Raw genomic sequence first — 22,985 nt, 5'->3', positions numbered from 1 at the left:
AATGTATAGGAAGAGGCACATGGGTGACCCAAACCACTCAGGCACACACACCCTCACCTGGCACCCAAACAGAATCCCTCCCACACACACCATGCACATGGATGACACACACATGCATGTGCACTCACCGGACAATGCCTCGTAATCTGCCAGTTCTCCCACGCCTTGGATCTGTTCCTGCATGACGTAGGTCCCAGCAACCTGCTCATGTGGAGTGAGTTCTATGTCGTCTGCTGGAGACCCACCTCCAGTCACTAGAGTTGCGGCATGACTTGAGGCCAGCTTATTCTTTGCTCTGCGCTTCAGGTCATTCCAGCGCTTGTAGCATTCAGTAGCTGTGCGCCTCACGATTCCAAGGGCACTTATGATGTCCGCAATGGTCTGCCAGTGTGCCTGACGTTGTGCAGGTGTGGTCTTGGATCCTGCAACAATCTCCATTTCGCGGTCATGTGCGGACACATACTCTTCAAGTGCATTCAGTTCGGCCTCATTGAAGCTGGGCTTCCTTGACGGGCCGGACTGTGTAGCCGTGTCTGGGGCATCAGCCTCTACTGGACGAGCACTCTTCCTCTTCCGCTTGGAAGGTGGTGGGGATCCCGAGTGTCCTACGCCGCTCTGGACACTAGGGGCAGGAGCCCCGGTGGACTCTGTACTAGGAGTATGGTATTGCACACTCAGCATGGGAGTTGGTGCAGGCATTAGCTCAAGTGTGATGGTGTCAGGGGGAATGTCAGCATGATGGACTTGGACCAACACTGTCCTGGCTGGGTGTGTGAGAGGTGGGGTGGATGGAGCCGCAGCTGCCCCTGCAGCCTCCCCAGCCTGCCTACACGGGGCAGCAGATGACCTAGCTGCCCCTGATCCACGTGGCCTGATGACACCAACGTTCACCAGCGCACGTGGCCTAGACCTGCTGACCTGGAAGTCAGCCATGGAGTCACCCTGTGCCAGGTCTGGTTCCACAGTGGGCTGGTCCAACAAGGGCTGAGCATGGATGGTGTCAGCCACGTTAACCTCAAACGGGGGGGGCATGGGTGTCCCTGACTGCTCCTCCACACATGGGGGGGCTAGGGGCACCTTGCAAGTCACGGCCACGCCCCCTACCGGATCCACCACGGTCACCACTTGGGGCTCGGCCACCTTTGCCACCCTTACGGCTTGTTCGCCTCCCAGCCATGGCACTGATGTTATTGTGCGAATGGGAGTCGATGTGAACTATTGTCCTGGGCAATTGGGGGTCAAAGGGGTTGGTACCAGATGGTAATCGTACCCTAGTGCTCTAGCAAGGCTGTATGTCACCCCTGGGGAAAGATGACGGGTCACGCAACGCACAGGCACCCCAAAAAAGGGAAGTAAGGTGCACGCAACCCCTCCTAGACCACGTGTGTGGAAAAATAAACCTGCACTATGCTGTGGCACCCAGAAACACAAGAATGAACGTATGCGTGTCACACGCAGCCTAGAATGACCTCTGAAGGGGTACGCGACACACGGGGCAAGCACAGATGTTAAATACGTGCGCGACTCACCGTCTGCCAGGAACAAAAACGTGAAAAATATGCACGTGTGCGCGTTGGCAACACCCCCGCCACAAGAAGAATTGTAAGCTGTCTGAGGAGACAGGACAACAGTAGAAGGGAACGCTGTTTGAGGAAACAGGCCCAGGAAAAAGAGGAAAAGAGAAAAAGCTGTCAGAGGTAACAGGGAGTACGAACTGGAAACGCAGTGAAGTAAATCGCGTGTGAACCGACAAGAAGTACAGATTCCACCCACTCGCTCTCCACGAAAAGCACGTACAAGGACATGGCATTCTACACGTACCTTTTATACACACGTCACAGACGCGCATATGCGATGAGGCCATTTCCACCAATTACGCGCTTTGACACTCGGACGTGTATCTCTTTTTTTTTACACGCGCCATTCTCTACGCCCATGCGCGTGACGTCACAGCTGCGCATGGTGACCTTTGGGCCAATGAAATCGCATATGCGAGCACACATGGTGAAACTGCACGTCCGAGTGTCATCGCGTGTAATCGGAGGGAAGTGAGCGTACACGCAATTGGCCTGGGTACGTGTATTTCTGGGGTGCGCAGGAAGTTTCACACGCGATTGGTGGAAATCCACGTGTGCTCTGTCATCACGTGTAATGAGGGAAACACCCGCGCGCATCACGTCACAGACGCGCTTACGCGCTAAGGGCCTTTGGTCCAATGAAATCGCATATGCGTGCTGACGTGCATACGCGATAAGGGCCTTTCCTCGATTTACACGCAGACGTGCAGGATTTTCACGTGCAAAATCACTCTGTATCAAGCTGGCCATGTGTAAGCACACGGAGACCACGCTCCTGCCCACAAGGCCGAATTACTGCCCCCCAGAGCCCCGAGCACGCTCCCACCTGCCATCTGCTGCTGCCTAACTGCCTGCTGCCCACGTGCCCTGCCATTTGCTGCCTGCACATCAGCCAGGGGTGCTGTTGCTGTGACCACCCCTGCTGGAACTGAAGACTCCCGACTGGGATTCCATCGCTCCACAGCCCAGCCCCAGGACCCAGTTGCCCAGCCACTCCTGCCTCTGGGGTTGTCAAGTCGGGCACTGCAACATCTGGCACCACTGACAACCCCCGGCCAGAGAGGCAGAGGGGCACCAGCTTCAGTGCCAGGGAAGTTGGTGTCCTGGTGGAGCAAGTCCTGGGGCAGTATGATGCCCTCTATGGAAGTGTGCGCGCCGACAACAAAGGACGGACTCGGATCGGGACAGACATCGTGACTGCCATCAACGCGGAGGGGGTGGCAGTCTGCGACTTCCAACATGTCAAGAAGCGCTGGGAGGACTTCAGGTCCAGGACCCTGAACAAGGCCCGGCGCCTCTTGAAGGCAGCGGATGCTAAGGGGCGCCGGGGCCACTTGTCGGAAGATCAGATGAGGGTCCTGGAACGCATATCCCCAGCGCTCCACGTCCACGTCCAGGTCCTTGAGAGGCAGACCCGTCTGGAGTCGAGCGGTAAGTGTACATGCATCATGATTGTAAGCTGTGCGTGTGGTGATGTGCCAGTAGTGTGCCGGTTGCACATATGTTTTTATGGGGCCGAGTATGGGTGGGGGTGTACAGGGCCGTGCGGCTAACACATGCGAGGGCTGTCATGTGTGAGACATGGATGGTATTTGTGTGTGTAGGCTTGCATGCCAAATGCAGTTGCGTGGGCACACATGTTTGGATGAATGTGTATGTAAGTGGGCATGGTTGTGATGTCACGCATGTATATTGTTTTCAGCTGCATGTATCAGCACTGTGTACATGTGCATGTGTGTGTATTTGACAAGGGTGCAACAGTGATGCAACATGAATGCATGTGACAGCGGGATGTGGAAGCCTGATTGGCAGATGTGACATGGATGCCCATCGGAACACTGCGACAGTTGGTTGAGGTATACACATGCATGCAAGTGTGGTGGTGTGCGTGCATGTGTAGTGCACTCCCTGTGTTGCATGTGATGTCTGGCTCACCTTTGCCTGCTCATGCTGTTGTATGTGTATGGATGGTGTTGCCAGTTGCGATGTGGCTGTGGTATGGCTCATGTGTGCAAGTTGTAATGACATGTGTGTTGGGGATTGTGATGCCATGTCTGAGGTTTGCCAATGCCACTCATGTGCAACTGTCATGTGTGTATGTGTCCATTGTACAGTGCCCTGATGCCTGTGTTTCATTTCTCCCTGTCTGCAGCGTCAACTGATGAAGAGGGCGGAGAAGGTGCTGTGGAGCACAGCGGCGGGGATCGCACCGCCAGCCGGAGACGCAAGGCCCGGCTCCCCTCCCAGGTTGTGATCTCGTCGGGGAGTGAGGAGTCCGGTGCCGTGTCCCAGGCCACAGCTGCCGGGGGGAGGACCAAGAGGCGGAGGTCGGTGTTGGACTCCTCAGCAGCAGAAGGGGCAGCTGGGACCCCACAGGGCCCAACGGGGGAAGATGGCACGGAGTCATCCAGGTTGGTGGGGGGGTTTGGTGGAGGAGGAGGCCGTGCAAGCAACAGAGGCAGGGTCTGGAGGTGGGGATTCCACTGGTGCTAGTGGTGCAGTGCAGGACCAGGGACAGGAGGCAGCACAGGTCGCCGCGGAGGTGCCTGTGTGCAATCCTGTCCCTGATCCTGTCACTGCATCATCTTGCACCAGCAGGGATGCCTACGTCCAGACCCGTTTTCAGGCAGGGGATGAGCTCACGACAACTGGCCTTCCTCTGCCTGCGGACGTGTCTATCCGGGTCCGGGTTGAGCCTGTCCTGACTGGTGTGGCGTTGCGTCAACGGGCCATGCGAGGTGACCTGCAGTCTTTTCATGAGGAGACTGCACGTCATCTCGAATGGCTCGTTGACTGCGTCGGCCTACTGGGACAGGTCACCCAGGCAGGATTCCTCCGTTTGATGGGGCTTGCTGAGACCCCCTCCTCAACTGAACCCCCTATGCGCCAGTCGTCCTCCGTGCCATCTTCCCAGCCATCAGTCACCTGGGTGCCCTGTGGAGCTGCCTCTGACGGTGCGGCCAGGCTGGTGGAGGAGGCATCCCTGCCACAGTCGGGAGTCGGACGTCCAGCAGGGGTGGCCACATCAACGACTGCACCCCAGCCAGCGGAGGATGTGCAGGCAGCAGGAGGCAGTGCACGGGCAGAGGCGCAGCAGCAGCAGCAACATGGCTCGGGGCCTTCGACATCGGAGGGGCAGGCATCGGCCGGAGGGCAGGAGGACCCAGGACGGGAAGTGTCTTCCGTGTGGCAGCGGTTGGGTGTTAGGCAGAAACCTGTGCAGTTCCCCCTGGGACCACTGCAAAAGATTTAGGACTACAGGTGTTTGGCAGTAAACCCATTTGGTAGCAGTTTGTACCACACAGATTCACTTGGTAGCTGTGGCTGAGCAGTCAGACTTCCCTCAAGAAGAGTTAGGCAGTATGTGGAGTATACAATATAGGGCAATTCTACACAGTAAGACAAGCAAACACGCAACAAGGCTTCGGTGTAAAGATATAAAGGTATTTATTTATAACGAAACATCTATAGAAAACACTCTGGCACTATCACGGCAAACACTTCAATTACAATTACTCTATGAAGAAAACAGTTCAATCCCCCTAATAATAGTTCGACAAGTCTAGGTTCTACCAGCATCACTTATTTGCAGACAGAGGTGTATGCTTCAACCTAGATGGCACTCTAGTATTCGTTAGGACGGGAGAGAAAAATAAGTAGGTTACGAAATCAACACAGTTCAATACTTCACGGAAAAATGCAAGGCAAGAAGACAAGAACCACAATAGATCATAAAGTTCAGAGGCCAGGCCCACTCGGAGGGAGGCAAGGCGATATGTCCCAAAAAGTCTCTTAGTGGAAATGCGTTCGAGTCTTTGTAGCAAATTGTTATCGGAAGGTTGGACCAGCTCAGAACAACACGCTAAAGAAAGCTTGGAGGCGACCCAAAGGAAAGGCGAGGATTAAGACACCCCACTCGATCCAGCAGAAAGGGAAGCCATGTGGACACGGTACCTTGATTGTGGAGAGACAGCTCCGGCGGGGTCAGTTGTTCCTGGTGGTGGATGCACGTCGGGTCTTTGCCAAGAGTAGAGATGATCTCGTCGTCGAAGAAAAGTGAAGTCCGGTGCACCACCAGGGAAGAGACCAGCCGCGGAGTGCTCTGTCACAAGGCACCACCTTTTGGTCGCGATACAGGGGTAGTGGCTATCCGGTTGCCAAGGTGCTCTGCACGGGCAATTCGACCACTGCGTCCTGGAGCGAGGTCAGTCAGGGGAAGAGACTCTCCGGCTGGGAGATCTCCTCTGTCGTCGGGAAGTGGTGAGTCGGTTCCGCAGGGCTCCACCGGAGGTGTCGTCGTGCAGGTCGGCTCAGCGTTACCCTCGGCGGATTCTTAGGTCCTGTGGCGACTTCTAAAGATCCAGTCCCAAAAGCCCTGCTTTTATGCAGAAAACCCCCATTCATTCAGCCTAGCTATCAATCAACACATGCTAAGTGGTGAGCGGGGATGCTCACCACTTGGGCCAATCACACCAGAGTGCGACCGGAGTTGGCAAGGCAACTCGGTCCAGGGTGCCTAAACCCCCTCCAACACCCCTGTGGTAACCCAGACAGAATGGCACCACTTTGGAGGGTCTCTCTACAGAAGCCCGCCAAAAGTGGAACAAAGGGCTCAACCTTTGGTTTAGGAGTCACAGAGATGAACACAGACGCCATTTTAAAAACCGAGTTCTGGCAGAAAATACCATCCGGTAAATTTATTTAAGATAAGTAAACTGATGGTATGTTAGAGATTAACGAGGAAAAGTATCAATCTCCAACAATGGGAAGAATCCCATAGGGTTATGTCCGGGGTCGAACATAACAAGTAGTTTCCACTTCCACCAGCCAAAACTCGACGAGGGGGGACGGGACAGTGCCCCCTCGAATAACAGACCTAGGAGTAATCGAATTACCCCTACTAGTACTTCCACAATAGGATGGTTTGTACTAGTTCTGTTAGTAAATTTAGGTCTAGTAAAGCCAATGGTGACTTTACATGCCCGGGGAGACAGTAATCAGTCCCCGGGTATGGAGTCTATGGTGGAGGTCCGCTAGGACGCCCCAGTGTTACGGCACGTAGGGTGCAGTGTAACACACATAGCAAAACATATGAGACCCTATGGAGTAAAAGACCCCATAGCCCATAGAACACATTGACATTCAAAGGAATTACACACATTCATGTCCAAGAGTGGGAGAAAAAGAGTCTCACTCTTGGCAGGATGGAAAAAACAAACTCCAGAAATCCAGCAAAGCTGCCGGGGGACTCACTAGGTTAGGAAATTCAGCCTAAACAGAGAATTCTCCCTAACATTGGGCCACGCCATAGATGCGGAGCGGCAGCGGGCGGAAGAGGCACGGCTCACGATGGTCAGGGCGGAGAACTCCATGCGGAGGGCCCTGAGGCGTGCCGAGTGCCTCGAGGCAATCCACAGGGAGTTTGGGGGGAACATGTGTACAGCCCTGCGGACCCTCGGGGCCATGGAGGAGGAGCGCCTCCGGGACATTGAGCAGGAGTTCGATGATGCCCCGGCCCGGAACATCCCGAAGTGAGCCGTCGGACTAGCCCGCTGCCCTTGTAAATAGTCATATAGTTAGTGTTAGGTTTCCTTTGGTTTAGCATTTTTTTTTGACCTTTTGGACAATGGCCCACATTTTTGTATATAGTTTATTTTTTTAGGTAGTGTTATTAGATAGGTTTCATTTCTTCGGTTGGGATCATGGACCCTGGATTGTTTATCTGTATATAGTTGACTTTTGGATTTTCATTTTTTTTATGATTTCCCCATGGAGCAATGGTTTTCGATTTTAATTTTCCATTGGATTAACTTTTGTGACTGTGACTTTGGACACCTTTCGTTTGCATTATGATTTGTGGTTTTGCATTACATTATTTCACGTACCTGCTGGTTTATTTTGAAAAAATTTCAATTATTGTTTCTTAATTTTTGATTCAATTTATGTTGCGTTTAATACATATTTTTTCTTCAAACTTCAATGTGTAGTATCATCTCATTGGTTTCATGCATATCATGATATGGGTTTTGACATTCACTGACACCCATTGGGTGTATGTGAGGGACATGTGTTCATTTGCAAACTTGCAATTGTGGTACTATCATGTTTTTGCCATTTCTAAGTGGGTGGATGCAATACTCGGGTGGGTGTTTGGCATTTGGAGGCTGACCATAAGGGCCAGGGATCTAGATTGTGGTGACATGTTGGCTGGGGGACATGAGTGGGGGGCCTGGTGGAGGCTGCCCCTGCACTGATGGGAGGTGGGGGTGATGGGAGACATGAGTGGGGGCCTGGTGGAGGCTGCCCCTGGTGGCTGGGGGGTGGGGGTGCAGGGAGACATGAGTTGGACATGAGTGGGGGCCTGGTGGAGGCTGCCCCTGCACTGCTGGGGGGTGGGGGTGGTGGGAGACATGAGTGGGGGCCTGGTGAGGCTGCCCCTGGTGGCTGGGGGTGGGGGTGATGGGAGACATGAGTGGGGGCCTGGTGGAGGCTGCCTCTGGGGGCTGGGGGGTGGGGGTGCAGGGAAACATGAGTGGGGGCCTGGTGGAGGCTGCCCCTGGTGGCTGGGGGTGGTGGGAGACATGAGTGGGGCCCTGGTGGAGGCTGCCCCTGCACTGCTGGGGGGTGGGGGTGATGGGAGACATGAGTGAGGGCCTGGTGGAGGCTGCCCCTGCACTGCTGGGGGGTGGGGGTGATGGGGGACATGAGTGGGGGCCTGGTGAAGGCTGCCCCTGGTGCCTGGGGGGTGGGGGTGCAGGGAGACATGAGTGGGGGCCTGGTGGAGGCTGCCCCTGCACTGCTGGGGGTGGGGGTGATGGGAGACATGAGTGGGGGCCTAGTGGAGGCTGCCCCTGGTGGCTGGGGGGTGGGGGTGCAGGGGGACATATGTGGGGGCCTGGTGGAGGCTGCCCCTGCACTGCTGGGGGGGTGGGGGTGATGGGAGACATGAGTGGGGGCCTGGTGGAGGCTGCCCCTGGTGCCTGGGGGGTGGGGGTGCAGGGAGACATGAGTTGGACATGAGTGGGGGCCTGGTGGAGGCTGCCCCTGCACTGCTGGGGGGTGGGGGTGGTGGGAGACATGAGTGGGGGCCTGGTGGAGGCTGCCCCTGGTGGCTGGGGGTGGGGGTGATGGGAGACATGAGTGGGGGGCTGGTGGAGGCTGCCCCTACACTGCTGGGGGGTGGGGGTGATGGGAGACATGAGTGGGGGCCTGGTGGAGGCTGCCCCTGCACTGCTGGGGGGTGGGGGTGGTGGGAGACATGAGTGGGGGCCTGGTGGAGGCTGCCCCTGGTGGCTGGGGGGTGGGGGTGATGGGAGACATGAGTGGAGGCCTGGTGGAGGCTGCCCCTGGGGGCTGGGGGGTGGGGGTGCAGGGAGACATGAGTGGGGGCCTGGTGGAGGCTGCCCCTGGTGGCTGGGGGTGGTGGGAGACATGAGTGGGGGCCTGGTGGAGGCTGCCCCTGCACTGCTGGGGGGTGGGGGTGATGGGAGACATGAGTGGGTGCCTGGTGGAGGCTGCCCCTGCACTGCTGGGGGTGGGGGTGATGGGAGACATGAGTGGGGGCCTGGTGGAGGCTGCCCCTGTTGCCTGGGGGGTGGGGTGCAGGGAGACATGAGTGGGGGCCTAGTGGAGGCTGCCCCTGCACTGCTGGGGGTGGGGGTGATGGGAGACATGAGTGGGGGCCTGGTGGAGGCTGCCCCTGGTGGCTGGGGGGTGGGGGTGCAGGGAGACATGAGTGGGGGCCTGGTGGAGGCTGCCCCTGGTGGCTGAGGGGTGGGGGTGCAGGGGGACATATGTGGGGGCCTGGTGGAGGGTGCCCCTGCACTGCTGGGGGGTGGGGGTGGTGGTAGACATGTGTGGGGGCCTGGTGGAGGCTGCCCCTGGTGGCTGGGGGGTGGGGGTGATGGGAGACATGAGTGGGGGCCTGGTGGAGGCTGACCCTGGTGGCTGGGGGGTGGGGGTGGTGGGAGACATGAGTGGGGGCCTGGTGGACGCTGCTCCTGCACTGCTGGGGGGTGGGGGTGATGGGAGACATGAGTGGGGGCCTGGTGGAGGCTGCCCCTCCACTGCTGCGGGGTGGGGGTGGTGGGAGACCTGAGTGGGGGCCTGGTGGAGTCTGCCCCTGCACTGCTGGGGGGTGGGGGTGATGGGAGACATAAGTGGGGGCCTGGTGGAGGCTGCCCCTGGTGACTGGGGGATGGGGGTGCAGGGAGACATGAGTGGGGGCCTGGTGGAGGCTGCCCCTGCACTGCTGGGGGGTGGGGGTGATGGGAGACATGAGTGGGGGCCTGGTGGAGGCTGCCCCTGCACTGCTGGGGGGTGGGGTGATGGGAGACATGAGTGGGGGCCTGGTGGAGGCTGCCCCTGGTGGCTGGGGGGTGGGGGTGCAGGGAGACATGAGTGGGGGCCTGGTGGAGGCTGCCCCTGCACTGCTGGGGGGTGGGGGTGATGGCAGACATGAGTGGGGGCCTGGTGGAGGCTGCCCCTGGTGGCTGGGGGGTGGGGGTGGTGGGAGACATGAGTGGGGGCCTGGTGGAGGCTGCCCCTGCACTGCTGGGGGGTGGGGGCCTGGTGGAGGTTGCCCCTGGTGGCTGGGGGGAGGGGGTGCAGGGCGACATGAGTGGGGGCCTGGTGGAGGCAGCCCCTGCACTGCTGGGGGGTGGGGGTGATGGGAGACATGAGTGGGGGCCTGGTGGAGGCTGCCCCTGGTGGCTGGGGCGTGTGGGTGCAGGGAGACATGAGTGAGGGCCTGGTGGAGGCTGCCCCTGGTGGCTGGGGGGTGGGGGTGCAGGGGGACATGTGTGGGGGCCTGGTGGAGGGTGCCCCTGCACTGCTGGGGGGTGGGGGTGATGGGAGACATGAGTGGGGGCCTGGTGGCGGCTCCCCCTGGTGTCTGGGGGGTGGGGGTGGTGGGAGACATGAGTGCGGGCCTGGTGGAGGCTGCCCCTGCACTGCTGGGGGGTGGGGGTGATGGGAGACATGAGTGGGGGCCTGGTGGAGGCTGCCCCTGCACTGCTGGGAGGTGGGGGTGATGGGAGACATGAGTGGGGGCCTGGTGGAGGCTGCCCCTGGTGGCTGGGGGGGTGTGGGTGCAGGGAGACATGAGTGGGGGCCTGGTGGAGGCTGCCCCTGGTGGCTGGGGGGTGGGGGTGCAGGGGGACATGTGTGGGGGCCTGGTGGAGGGTGCCCCTGCACTGCTGGGGGGTGGGGGTGGTGGTAGACATGTGTGGGGGCCTGGTGGAGGCAGCGCCTGGGGGGTGGGGGTGATGGGAGACATGAGTGGGGGCCTGGTGGAAGCTGCCCCTGGTGGCTGGGGGGTGGGGGTGGTGGGAGACATGAGTGGGGGCCTGGTGGAGGCTGCCCCTGCACTGCTGGGGGGTGGGGGTGATGGGAGACATGAGTGGGGGCCTGGTGGAGGCTGCCCCTGGTGGCCGGGGGGTGGGGGTGGTGGGAGACATGAGTGGGGGCCTGGTGGAGGCTGCCCCTGGTGGCTGGGGGGTGGGGGTGGTGGGAGACATGAGTGGGGGCCTGGTGGAGGCTGCCCCTGCACTGCTAGGGGGGTGGGGGTGATGGGGGACATGAATGGGGGCCTGGTGGAGGCTGCACCTGCACTGCTGGGGGCTGGGGGTGATGGGAGACATGGGTGGGGGCCTGGTGGAGGCTGCCCCTGGTGGCTGGGGGTGCAGGGGGACATGCGTTGGTGGGCAGTAGTGCAAGGTGACATGTGGGTTGGCTGGGGGGCATGGCCATGGTGGATGGGGTGCCTGCAGGACATGTGCAGGGTAGGCCCCTGTGGTGTGGGCCACCTGCAGGGGCCGTGGCGGGTGTAGAGGGAACACCTGGGAGGACCCACACGTGCAATTCACGTGTGGTGCTCCCCGCGCACCCCTGTAATACACGTACCCTGATGGAATCGCGTGTGATACTTCCTGCGCACCCCTGAAATACACATACCCTGCTGCTTTTGCGTGTGATACTTCCCGCGCACCCCTGGAATACACGTACCCTGATGGAATCGCGTGTGATACTTCCCGCGCACCCCTGAAATACACGTACCCTGCTGATTTTGCGTGTGATACTTCCCGCGCACCCCTGAAATACATGTACCCTGCTGCTTTTGCGTGTGATACTTCCCGTGCACTCCTGGAATACACGTACCCTGCTGCTTTTGCGTGTGATACTTCCCATGCACCCCTGGAATACACGTACCCTGCTGTTTTTGCGTGTGATACTTCCCGCGCACCCCTGGAATACACGTACCCTGATGGAATCGCGTGTGATACTTCCCGCGCACCCCTGAAATACATGTACCCTGCTGCTTTTGCGTGTGTTACTTCCCACGCACCCCTGATGCACACGTACACAGGACAATCGCGTGTGGAACTTCCTGTGAACCAGTGAAATACACGTTCCCCGCTTGGCGTTTGCTGTTTGCCAGCCCTGTGAACTGGTCCAGGGTTAGCGCAGCCCTTTTGTTATTTATTTGGGGATTTTGAAGGCTTTTCCTTGCTCGAGGGCGTTCTTGGGGGCGTAACTGGCGCTGCTGCAGGGTCGCTGCGCCACGCTGCCCCATGGCTGGTTTTGGATGCGAAAATCCATGAATAGGCTGTGCGCGGAAATCGATTTTAGCGCACGCGGCTGGCGCAGACATTCGCACGGGCACGCTGTGCGCCAGCCGCGTGCGACACTTTTGTGCGAAATTCCATGAATTACCCTGCCAATGTATTATTGCTTGCGTATGCTGCCACTCCATTCAAGGATCGCTGCATTCCAGCTGGTTAAAAAGTAATAATATTAGATCGTCTGCATACGCAATACAGTTGGCTTTTAAGTCCTGCACATTTCGGAGGATATCCTCCCCAACTGATACTCGTTTCCCAGAAGCCTGCTAAATGAAGATTAAACAAGGTAATTGTATATAAACATGTTCTATGTTTAAAGACCACGACTGGATGAAATTGACCAGACGATACAGCACCTGGTAACTCGACTTACTTGTCATGCAGGTGCATTTTCAGTCTATTCCTTATATTTTAAGCAGAACACTCAGGTTACCCATGGTCACATGTTAAAAGGCCACCCAATCCTGTTCTTGCTTAGAATGCTGGGATTTTGTGTGCCTTGAAATATTACCAAATTGTTCTTTTTTGAATAAATCAAATCTTGAACTGCAAATATGGACATATGCAATGCTTTGGGTCAATTGACAGTGTGGCAAGAGTATCTAGGCAGTTGGAGAAAGAATTGAGGAGGGGCCAAGGCGGGCTTTTAATTCATGAGGCGCTGGACAGGCTAAGTGAGCCCTTTGATGTGAAAGGCACAGAGAAGCTGAGTGGTGCACTGGTCAGGAGTTGTTGAAAAGGTGAAACTAGTACTTTCCACATTAGGTACACTGAAGCACGGCAGCACGCTAGCTGATCCCTCTCCTCATTATGTCTTCAGCAGGTGGGTGATACAAGTGCTCGCCACCAGAGGTACCGAGAGGAATACTTGCCGGATAAGGGGCTATCCAGACAAAAAGGGCACTTGAGATAATAAGAATGAGGTGAATGCCCGCATTGCAGTTCATTGTTTGGGAAAGAGGGTATCCAGAATTAGCACTTGCTCATTTCTGGAAGAGTGGTCTCCTTTATGAGAGGGCATGAGCTGAATGATGTCTAACACAGAAAGATGAAGATGCAGTGTATCAAAGAAGTGGCTCCACCAGACTGTAGTACCAAGTAAAATAAACAGACTTGAGAAGTAAGCAGTGTTATATGCAAGCCTTAAAACCTACCCAAAATGAAGGAATTTACTAGATGGCTACCATTCAGTATTGAACAGTAGGCTTCCGACGTGGGCTGTGTTGTCCATGGAGTGCGTTTTCTACGCGCCCCCTGCGATCAGTATGTTTCACTGCCTGATAAAACTAAGGTGTTTGATAAGTGTGGCCATGGTCCTGCTGGCAGTTTCACATGACAACCTAAACTGAGGTTCAGTAAAAACAATGTAGGCAGCCGTCCATTGATCGCATTATTTAACTGTCATTGGATCCATAATACTGGTCTTAAACCTGGTATGTTGAAACCTAGCAGGACAATGCATAAAGGTTATATCTCTTACACAATGGCAGTGCATTTTAGTGACATTCCCAATTTCGATCCTACATTAGAATGATTTTTATGGATTTGAGAATTCACTTCCTCATTGTAGGGGAGGGGATCTAGGTTGAGTTTGTGTGAAGTAGACAAATACATTAGGTAGTCTGGTCCCAAATGGTCTTCATACCAATGAGGCGTTTTGGGTGATTTTTTTTTTCTGTTCCAGCACACAAGACATTCATCTGGTTTGGCATTCTGTAACCATGATAGTTCCCGGAAGGTATACTTAATTGTGTATTAGGTAATTGTGAAGACAGAGTGATGATCATGTATATTCCAGTGTTTTGTCATGTATCTCTATTGAATGTATGAATGTATTTGTTCCTGGTTTTGGTTTTAGTAACAGTGGAATATCTATAGGGCTTTGCGGTCCTGCATATGGTTGGCCGATGTCTGTGCATCGAACGTTGCTATTACCAGATAGACTGAGTGCTTGGGCTATACCTTTGCTGAGCCCAAGATGGCCATCATGTTGCGATCCAGATTTTTTATACTTGTGCTCGTCTAGTGTTGCATTTGTGAATATTGAGGATCTTCCTGTCCCTTCCACAGATTTAATTATGAGCGTCACCAGGCAGCTCTGGTCCTGAAGAACAGAGTTTTCAATCCTACTGCATTTTCATTTCGTATGAAAGTTGCCCCTTGCTACTGTGCACTTTCAGGGCTTGTAAAATTTACTAGCCCACTCGCGCTGGCAAGGAGATTTTATGAACAGCGAGTACCATTAGAAAGGTACTCGACCTTGCTGGTGAGTATGGGAATGTTTAAAACTTTTATTGGACTTTGTTTGCAGTAAATGTCAAATAAAATTTTCACTGTGCATGGCTGGCCTGTGGGTCGCAGCATTGCACCAAATGTGAAGTGGATTTATGGTGACATGCACCATTTGGTAGAAAGCACCGGTAAATGTTTGCCCATCGTCACCAAGGGGCAAGTGCATTACTCTAGAGTAGGCTCACTACTTAACTCTCCTTTCAGGTCTAGTGAGATTTTTAAGACTTTGAAATGATTGCACTTTATGTGGGTGCACGTCACACTGGTGCGTTTAATTACTTTGGAGTATTTAAATAAATATGTTTACTACGGGCCCCATCAGGAATTGGTATGAGACTTTGGGCCTCATTACACGGAAGGCGGTGGTCCAGGGTGCTATTAGCACCCTGGACCAGGCCGGTAAATTACCGGCACCGCCTTGGCGGAAAGGGGATTTACCGCCCCATTCCAAGGTTGGTGGGGCGGTAAATCCACCTTCCGCCATTGCCCTTCCCCATTCCCATTTCTGCCCCATAGGGCTCTATGGGAATGGGGAAGGCGCTAATTACGGCACCGCAATTTTGCGGTGCCGTAATTAGCTCCGAGGTCCCTTAGCGGGTTGGTTTTTAACGCCTGCAAAAAGCGGCGTTAAAACATCAACCCGCTAAGGGACCTCGTAGTGAGGCGGTAATGGTTAACGGCCACCGTTACCATTAACGGTGGCAGTTAACCATTACCGCCTTCCGTGTAATGAGGCCCTTTGTGTTCATGGGATGGATATTGATGGGTAGTGTCAATAGCAATCACATCAGACCTCTGCAGGGTAAGTGTTCCAGGGCAATTTGAAAGTGCTGTAAATTATAAAAAATCATCTCGGGATCAAATCTTCACCTATGAGCAGTCTGCATTTTAATGAATGTTGGCTGGGTATTTTCTTGACAAGATACATTTGGTTGAAATGACAATTAAAGCAATTTTAAAGTGAACATAATAACAATTTAATCATATTGAAAAACATTGGGGAAAATGTGTAAGAGTGAGATGTGAACTATTGCTATTTATCTATTGACAAAAACCCCAAAAAGTAAAAAAAAAAAACAGATAGCATTGTACAACAAACAAGTTAGGCTTTATTGGAGTTTACATGGTTGGGGCATGGCAATACCTGCACAGTTCAAGATATTGCAGGATTGTGGGTAGGTGGGACGTGGACAGGGTGGGGAAGGTTGGGGCATGGCAATACCTGCACAGTTCAAGATATTGCAGGATTGTGGGTAGGTGGGACGTGGACAGGGTGGGGAAGGTTGAGGCATGGCAATACTTGCACAGTTCAAGATATTGCAGGAATGTGGGTAGGTGGGACGTGGACAGGGTGGGGAAGGTTGAGTCATGGCAATACTTGCACAGTTCAAGATATTGCAGGAATGTGGGTAGGTGGGACGTGGACAGGGTGGGGAAGGTTGGGGCATGGCAATGCCTGCACAGTTCAAGATATCACAGGATTGTGGGTAGGTGGGACGTGGACAGGGTGGGGAATGTGTGGGCATGGCAATACCTGCACAGTTCAGGATATCGCAGGAATGTGGGTAGGTGGGACGTGGACAGGGTGGGGAAGGTTGGGTCATGGCAATACCTGCACAGTTCAAGATATCACAGGATTGTGGGTAGGTGGGATGTGGACAGGGTGGGGAAGGTTGGGGCATGGCAATACCTGCACAGTTCAAGATATCGCAGGAATAAGAGTAGGTGGGACGTGGACAGGGTGGGGAATGTGTGGGCATGGCAATACCTGCACAGTTCAGGATATCGCAGGAATGTGGGTAGGTGGGATGTGGACAGGGTGGGGAAGGTTGGGTCATGGCAATACCTGCACAGTTCAAGATATCGCAGGATTGTGGGTAGGTGGGATGTGGACAGGGTGAGGAAGGTTGGGGCATGGCAATACCTGTACAGTTCAAGATATCACAGGATTGTGGGTAGGTGGGACGTGGACAGGGTGGGAAAGGTTGGTGCATGGCAATACCTTCACAGTTCAAGATATCGCATGAATGTGGGTAGGTGGGATGTGGACAGGCTGGGGAAGGTTGGGGCATGGCAATACCTGCACAGTGCAAAATATTGCAAGATTGTGGGTAGGTGGGACGTGGACAGGGTGGGGAGGGTTGGGGCATGGCAATACCTGCACAGTTCAGGATATCACAGGAATGTGGATAGGTGGGACGTGTACAGGGTGGGGAAGGTTGGGGCATGGCAATACCTGCACAGTTCAAGATATCACAGGAATATGGGTAGGTGGGACGTGGACAGGGTGCGGAAGGTAGGGGCACGGCAATACCTGCACATTTTACGACATCACAGGAATGTGGGTAGGTGGGACGTGGATAGTGTGGTGAAGTTGGGGCATGACAATACCTGCACAGTTCAAGATATCACAGGAATGTGGATAGGTGGAATGTGGACAGGGTGGGGAAGGTTGGGGCATGGCAATACCTGCACAGTTCAAGATATCACAGGAATGTGGGTAGGTGGGACGTGGACAGGATGGGGAAAGTTGGGGCATGGCAATACCTACACAGTTCAAGATATCACAGGAATGTGGGTAGGTGGGATGTGGACAGGGTGGGGAAGGTTGGGGCATGGCAATACCTGCACAGTTCAAGATATCGCAGGAATAAGAGTAGGTGGGACGTGGACAGGGTGGGGAATGTGTGGGCATGGCAATACCTGCACAGTTCAGGATATCGCAGGAATGTGGGTAGGTGGGACGTGGACAGGGTGGGGAAGGTTGGGTCATGGCAATACCTGCACAGTTCAGGATATCGCAGGAATGTGGGTAGGTGGGACGTGGAAAGGGTGGGGAAGGTTGGGTCATGGCAATACCTGCACAGTTCAAGATATCGCAGGATTGTGGGTAGGTGGGATGTGGACAGGGTGGGGAAGGTTGGGGCATGGCAATACCTGCACAGTTCAAGATATCGCAGGAATAAGAGTAGGTGGGACGTGGACAGGGTGGGGAATGTGTGGGCATGGCAATACCTGCACAGTTCAGGATATCGCAGGAATGTGGGTAGGTGGGACGTGGACAGGGTGGGGAAGGTTGGGTCATGGCAATACCTGCACAGTTCAAGATATCGCAGGATTGTGGGTAGGTGGGATGTGGACAGGGTGGGGAAGGTTGGGTCATGGCAATACCTGCACAGTTCAAGATATCGCAGGATTGTGGGTAGGTGGGATGTGGACAGGGTGGGGAAGGTTGGGGCATGGCAATACCTGCACAGTTCAAGATATCACAGGATTGTGGGTAGGTGGGACGTGGACAGGGTGGGAAAGGTTGGTGCATGGCAATACCTTCACAGTTCAAGATATCGCATGAATGTGGGTAGGTGGGATGTGGACAGGCTGGGGAAGGTTGGGGCATGGCAATACCTGCACAGTGCAAAATATTGCAAGATTGTGGGTAGGTGGGACGTGGACAGGGTGGGGAGGGTTGGGGCATGGCAATACCTGCACAGTTCAGGATATCACAGGAATGTGGATAGCTGGGACGTGTACAGGGTGGGGAAGGTTGGGGCATGGCAATACCTGCACAGTTCAAGATATCACAGGAATATGGGTAGGTGGGACGTGGACAGGGTGCGGAAGGTAGGGGCACGGCAATACCTGCACAGTTCACGACATCACAGGAATGTGGGTAGGTGGGATGTGGATAGGGTGGTGAAGTTGGGGCATGACAATACCTGCACAGTTCAAGATATCACAGGAATGTGGGTAGGTGGAATGTGGACAGGGTGGGGAAGGTTGGGGCATGGCAATACCTGCACAGTTCAAGATATCACAGGAATGTGGGTAGGTGGGACGTGGCCAGGATGGGGAAAGTTGGGGCATGGCAATACCTGCACAGTTCAAGATATCACAGGAATGTGGGTAGGTGGGACGTGGACAGGGTGGGGAAAGTTGGTGCATGGCAATACCTGCACAGTTCAATCAAGATATCACAGGAATGTGGGTAGGTGGGACGTGGACAGGGTGGGGAAGGTTGGGGCATGGCAATACCTGCACAGTTCAAGATATCACAGGAATGTGGGTAGGTGGGACGTGGACAGGTCTGGGGAAGGTTGGGGCATGGCAATACCTGCACAGTTCAAGATATCACAGGAATGTGGGTAGGCGGAATGTGGACAGGGTGGGGAATATTGGGGTTGACATCATGTTTTTGCATCGTCAAAAAGTACAATGACAGGTAAAGTAGAAAGCAGGGGTCAGCCGAGGTTCAGATTGTGGAGTAGGTGAGGGCATGAAGGGTAGTTCCCCTTGACAAACACAGACCTTTTGCACATCATAACTGTTAAAAAATGTTTTGCTATTTTCTGTTATTTGTATTTTCTTTATTTGGCACTTTACCTGTGGCTATATATTAATTGCATTTAAATATGATTTTGAATTTGTATTATTTTCACAGTACATTAAGGACTGTCCATAATAAGAAAACAATACAATTAAAACAGGAAGACATATTGAGCTAAATTTATGATGGGAAGTGCTCCAAGGAAGCCCTTGGAAAACTACAGCTCCACAGTGGACCACAAACAGAACGATACAGACAAAGGTGGACTGACAAGGAAGACATTGCCAATCATAAAACTGTTAACTGAGGGGGAAGGGGGAGAACCCAAACAAGAAGAAGCACAGTTATGTGGCTAGGTCAAAAGAAGGGCTACGCTGGGCTTAAGGTGCAGGTGTGACTATGAGCAGTCTCCTGTCTCCCTCTGCGGCAGACTGCACAGAGCAAAGGGTGTTAGGAGGTGTTAGAATTGGCTGCTCATGCTGGCTCTGCCGTCACTGCCCTGGAAGAATAGATCTGCTTGTGATGTGTGGTTGGTGTTAACAGAGCAATAAACTAGGATGATAACTCTTTTTCTGTGTGTCTCCCTCCTTTCCTCCATCCTTCTCTTTCAAGGACTGGTGTAGTGTGTGGATTCACAGAAGATTGAAGAAGAATCTAAGCCATCTGCTAAGGATCCCGAGGACATTGTGGACCAGAAGAAGAGTAACAAAGGAGAGGCACCTTCTCCCCAGGAGTGTGAGGTTTCCATGGAGTGGGCGAAGGTTGAAGTAGAAAAAGGTCCATCTTTCAATGATTGCCTACAGACCTTAAAGCAGGTGAAGGTTGAAGAGGGTCCAGTTTCCAGTGACTGGCAGCTGAAGGTTGAAGAAGAAGATGGTCCACTTTCCAGTGATTGCCCACACTCCATCACTTTGGTGAAGGTTGGAGAAGACGATGGTCCACCTTCCAGTGATTGTCCACCCTCCATCACTTTGATGAAGGTTGGAGAAGACGATGGTCCACCTTCCAGTGATTGCCTACACTCCATCACTTTGGTGAAGGTGGAAGTAGATGATGTTCCATCATCCAGTGATGTTCCACGCTCCATTGTCCTTGTGAAAGTTGAAGACGAGGAAGATTCTTCTTCTAGGAATTGTTGGAGCCCCGAGGATTGGGTGAAGGTTAAGGTCGGAGAGGAACTTAACTCTGAAGGTGAGATTGTCAGGTATCTGGTATAAGGAGGGTTGAAAACTTATCTGCCGGTGAGGAGACAAAACGTTGAAGTATAGTATTAATATATTATGCAATGAGGTCTGTTATATAAGCAAGTGCATTAATTGCCCATTGTCAGAGGGTGGCGCTGAACGATGTGGTGTATCTTGGAGCAGAAAGGGTTGCACACACTGCTACATTTTTAAACAAAAGCAAGTTTTTTAAGTAGCATTGAGTTTGCACTGACCTATAAGCAGCCCATGTATGTCGGGTGTTAAACAGTGTACATACACAAACAACATTTCATGCATGTAATATACAATCAAACATAACTTTAAATAACATTAGTAGCTAGATTCTCCAAAAAGCTTTGCACTATTATCAGAAATGCTATTGTCCAGCACCTCTTGGAAGGTTCAGATGCACTGTCCAACCCCCTTGCATACAATGTATGACAGCCTGCCAGCAGCTACATGGTATCTGGGAGCGCATTTCGCTGAGTTGCGCTGTTAAATGGCCCCTCTAATTGAAATTACTCAAAAATAAACATTTCATCCATCTTTGGGGATGGACATGTTAGTGTGACTGCTGCGGTTTAACCGATACTTGAGACTGACTGGGTAAAAACCTCCATAATATGAAAGAGTCCCAACGAAAATAAATGAAAATGAGAATACCTAAGAGCACAACTCATTTTAAATTATATGTTGCAGACCTAGTCACTTGCTTATCAAATGAAAGAACAACCCCCCGAGGTGTGCATTGTATCCATGCAATGACATGTTATTAGAAGATTACAAAAATTACTTAAAGCCACGGATCCCTTCTGTAAAAGGCATACCTTGGAAATAAATCAAAAGAAAACCTAAAATAATGAGTTTTAAAGGCCAACTGAGGAGGTCTTACACATTTCACTGGAAGTTCGAGTCTAGCGTGTGGCCAATTGCAACAGAATATAACTATCACTGTCCCTTGAGCCAAGACATGACTATATATAATTTTTATTTTTTTAATTTTTTTATTATTGTAACATATAGTTTATTACAAACTTTTATCACAAACTTTTGGTTACGTCAAACCACTTACTAAACTCCACTTCTAACAATTACTTCTTTCTGCCATCAGTCTATAATTTTATCTAAAAAATGTATTACTGAGCAAGTTAAATGCACTGAACTCCCACTCAAAACGCGGGTCCAAAAATCGTCCATATTGTCTGTTTTAGGTGCAAATTTACTCAAGTGTAGTTATCTTTGATCTTTGAGTGCTGGGCATTCAGTTAGTAGATGTTTTACTGATTCAGTCTTTAATGAACAATATCTACAAACGTCGTCCATTGCATTTTCAATATGTCTCATAACAACCATTTGTTTCGATTTGTATGCATTTATCCGTAATCGAGGGAAGCCGTCACAATGGTATCTGGAGGGGAATTGTTGTAAGTAGTTAGGAATTTTGTCCAGTTTATTCATTGTCGTTCCAAGGTCTACAGCTGTGGGTAGCATTTCATAGTTATGGAGATTTTGGGTCCAAGACCACTGTTTAAACTTTTTTTTTCGCAATTTGTGGATGTTCCAACAGCGTGTCCATCGAAATATTGGCTGCTTACATAATAGCTTTCACCTTTTGGGACCAAGACAAGAGTATGCCTCCATACAGATGATTATCTGGAGGTGCAAGTATTTTATACGCTAGTTCAGGATTGGAGATGGACATCTTTCTCAGCAGTGCCATTGATTTCCATATCACCCCTCCGTATAAACCGTCCAGTGCTAGCTCGTGTCGTATAATAGTCATGGATATATAATTTGGCAGTCTCAAAACACGTTGCCAAAAAATTCCTTCAAATTGTGGCCAGATTTTATGATCAATGTTCCATCCTGCTTCCACCCCAAATGTTATTGCGGGTACTACTTTCTGCAAGTAGAACATGCGTATTGGGTTTAACGTGAATTTTCCATCTGTATTCTATCTCCTTGAACGGCAAGTGTTCGAGTGCGCTGGTATAAATCTTTCACCCAGCTCCATTCTCGTATTGATGTATTCACCATTATCCCCAAGTATCGGATTTCTACAACTTCATTGATCATTTTATTACATATTTGCCACTTGAAGTTGTTGTTTCTGTTACCTTTTGGCGGGGCCGAACGTCATGAGTTTTGTTTTTTTCACATTTATCCTTAGGTCATTATCGACCATGTATGTTTGTAATTATTGAAGAAGTCGCCGTCGCCCTATTTGGGTTAGATCAACCAAGACCAGGTCATCAGTGTACGTTGCACAGCTTATATGATTTCCATTTACTTTTGGGGGGAATCACTTCACATTGGCTAAAGCAACAGGAACATCAGCAATATATAACTTAAACAAGGCTGCTGCCAAGGGACAGCCCTGTTTCACTCCTTTGTTTGTGGCAATGGCTTCCGATAGATCTCCCTTTTTGTTTAGCCTAATGCGGATTGAAGTTTTTGAATGTAGTGCCTTTATTTGATGCAACAAAGTATTCGGACTGGTACATTTTTCCGATTTCTGCCATAGCATGTCACGGTTTATGGTATCAAATGCTTGTTGCATATCAATAAACGCCAAAAAAGATTATCCTTCTTCTTTAATGTTTCTAGTTTCAACAGGTTTACCAGTGCCAAATTGATCTCAGTCCTGCGCCCTTGGTAAAACCTGTATGCCTTTCATCGGATATTTCAGTTTTTATAGCCCATGCTGATATTTTTTTATGCAAGAACATTGCAAATACCTTGCCGATCGTATCCAGAAGGGCAATCGGGTGATAGTTGGCCGGATCAGCCCGATTGCCCTTCTTGAAGATCGGTACTATTATTAACTCAGTCCATGAGGGTGGTACTTTCCTTAGATCCGCTATTATAGAAAATAACTTCTCAATAAATATGGACCACTCGAGTTTGTGTCCTTTCAACATCGCATCCGTGATGCCATCGGGTCTTGCGGCTCTTGAATTGTTTA

General features: G+C 52.3%; 1 protein-coding gene across 1 annotated transcript in view; it reads left to right on the top strand.

The window, feature by feature from the left end:
• LOC138489510 (zinc finger protein OZF-like) overlaps positions 1-22,985 on the top strand; it is a 111,993-nt gene that overhangs the window by 36,183 nt on the left and 52,825 nt on the right. Inside the window, exon 2 of the mRNA XM_069617252.1 lies at positions 19,428-20,006. Coding sequence (XP_069473353.1) covers positions 19,562-20,006 — 445 coding nt within the window. The 5' untranslated portion in view covers positions 19,428-19,561. The remainder of the gene's footprint in view (positions 1-19,427; positions 20,007-22,985) is intronic.

Source organism: Ambystoma mexicanum, chromosome 9 (genome assembly GCF_040938575.1).
Source record: "Ambystoma mexicanum isolate Mex_15411 chromosome 9, UKY_AmexF1_1, whole genome shotgun sequence".
Lineage (NCBI taxonomy): Eukaryota > Metazoa > Chordata > Amphibia > Caudata > Ambystomatidae > Ambystoma > Ambystoma mexicanum.
Note: the sequence above shows the minus strand (reverse complement) of the source record. Positions and strands in the feature narration are given on the sequence as shown.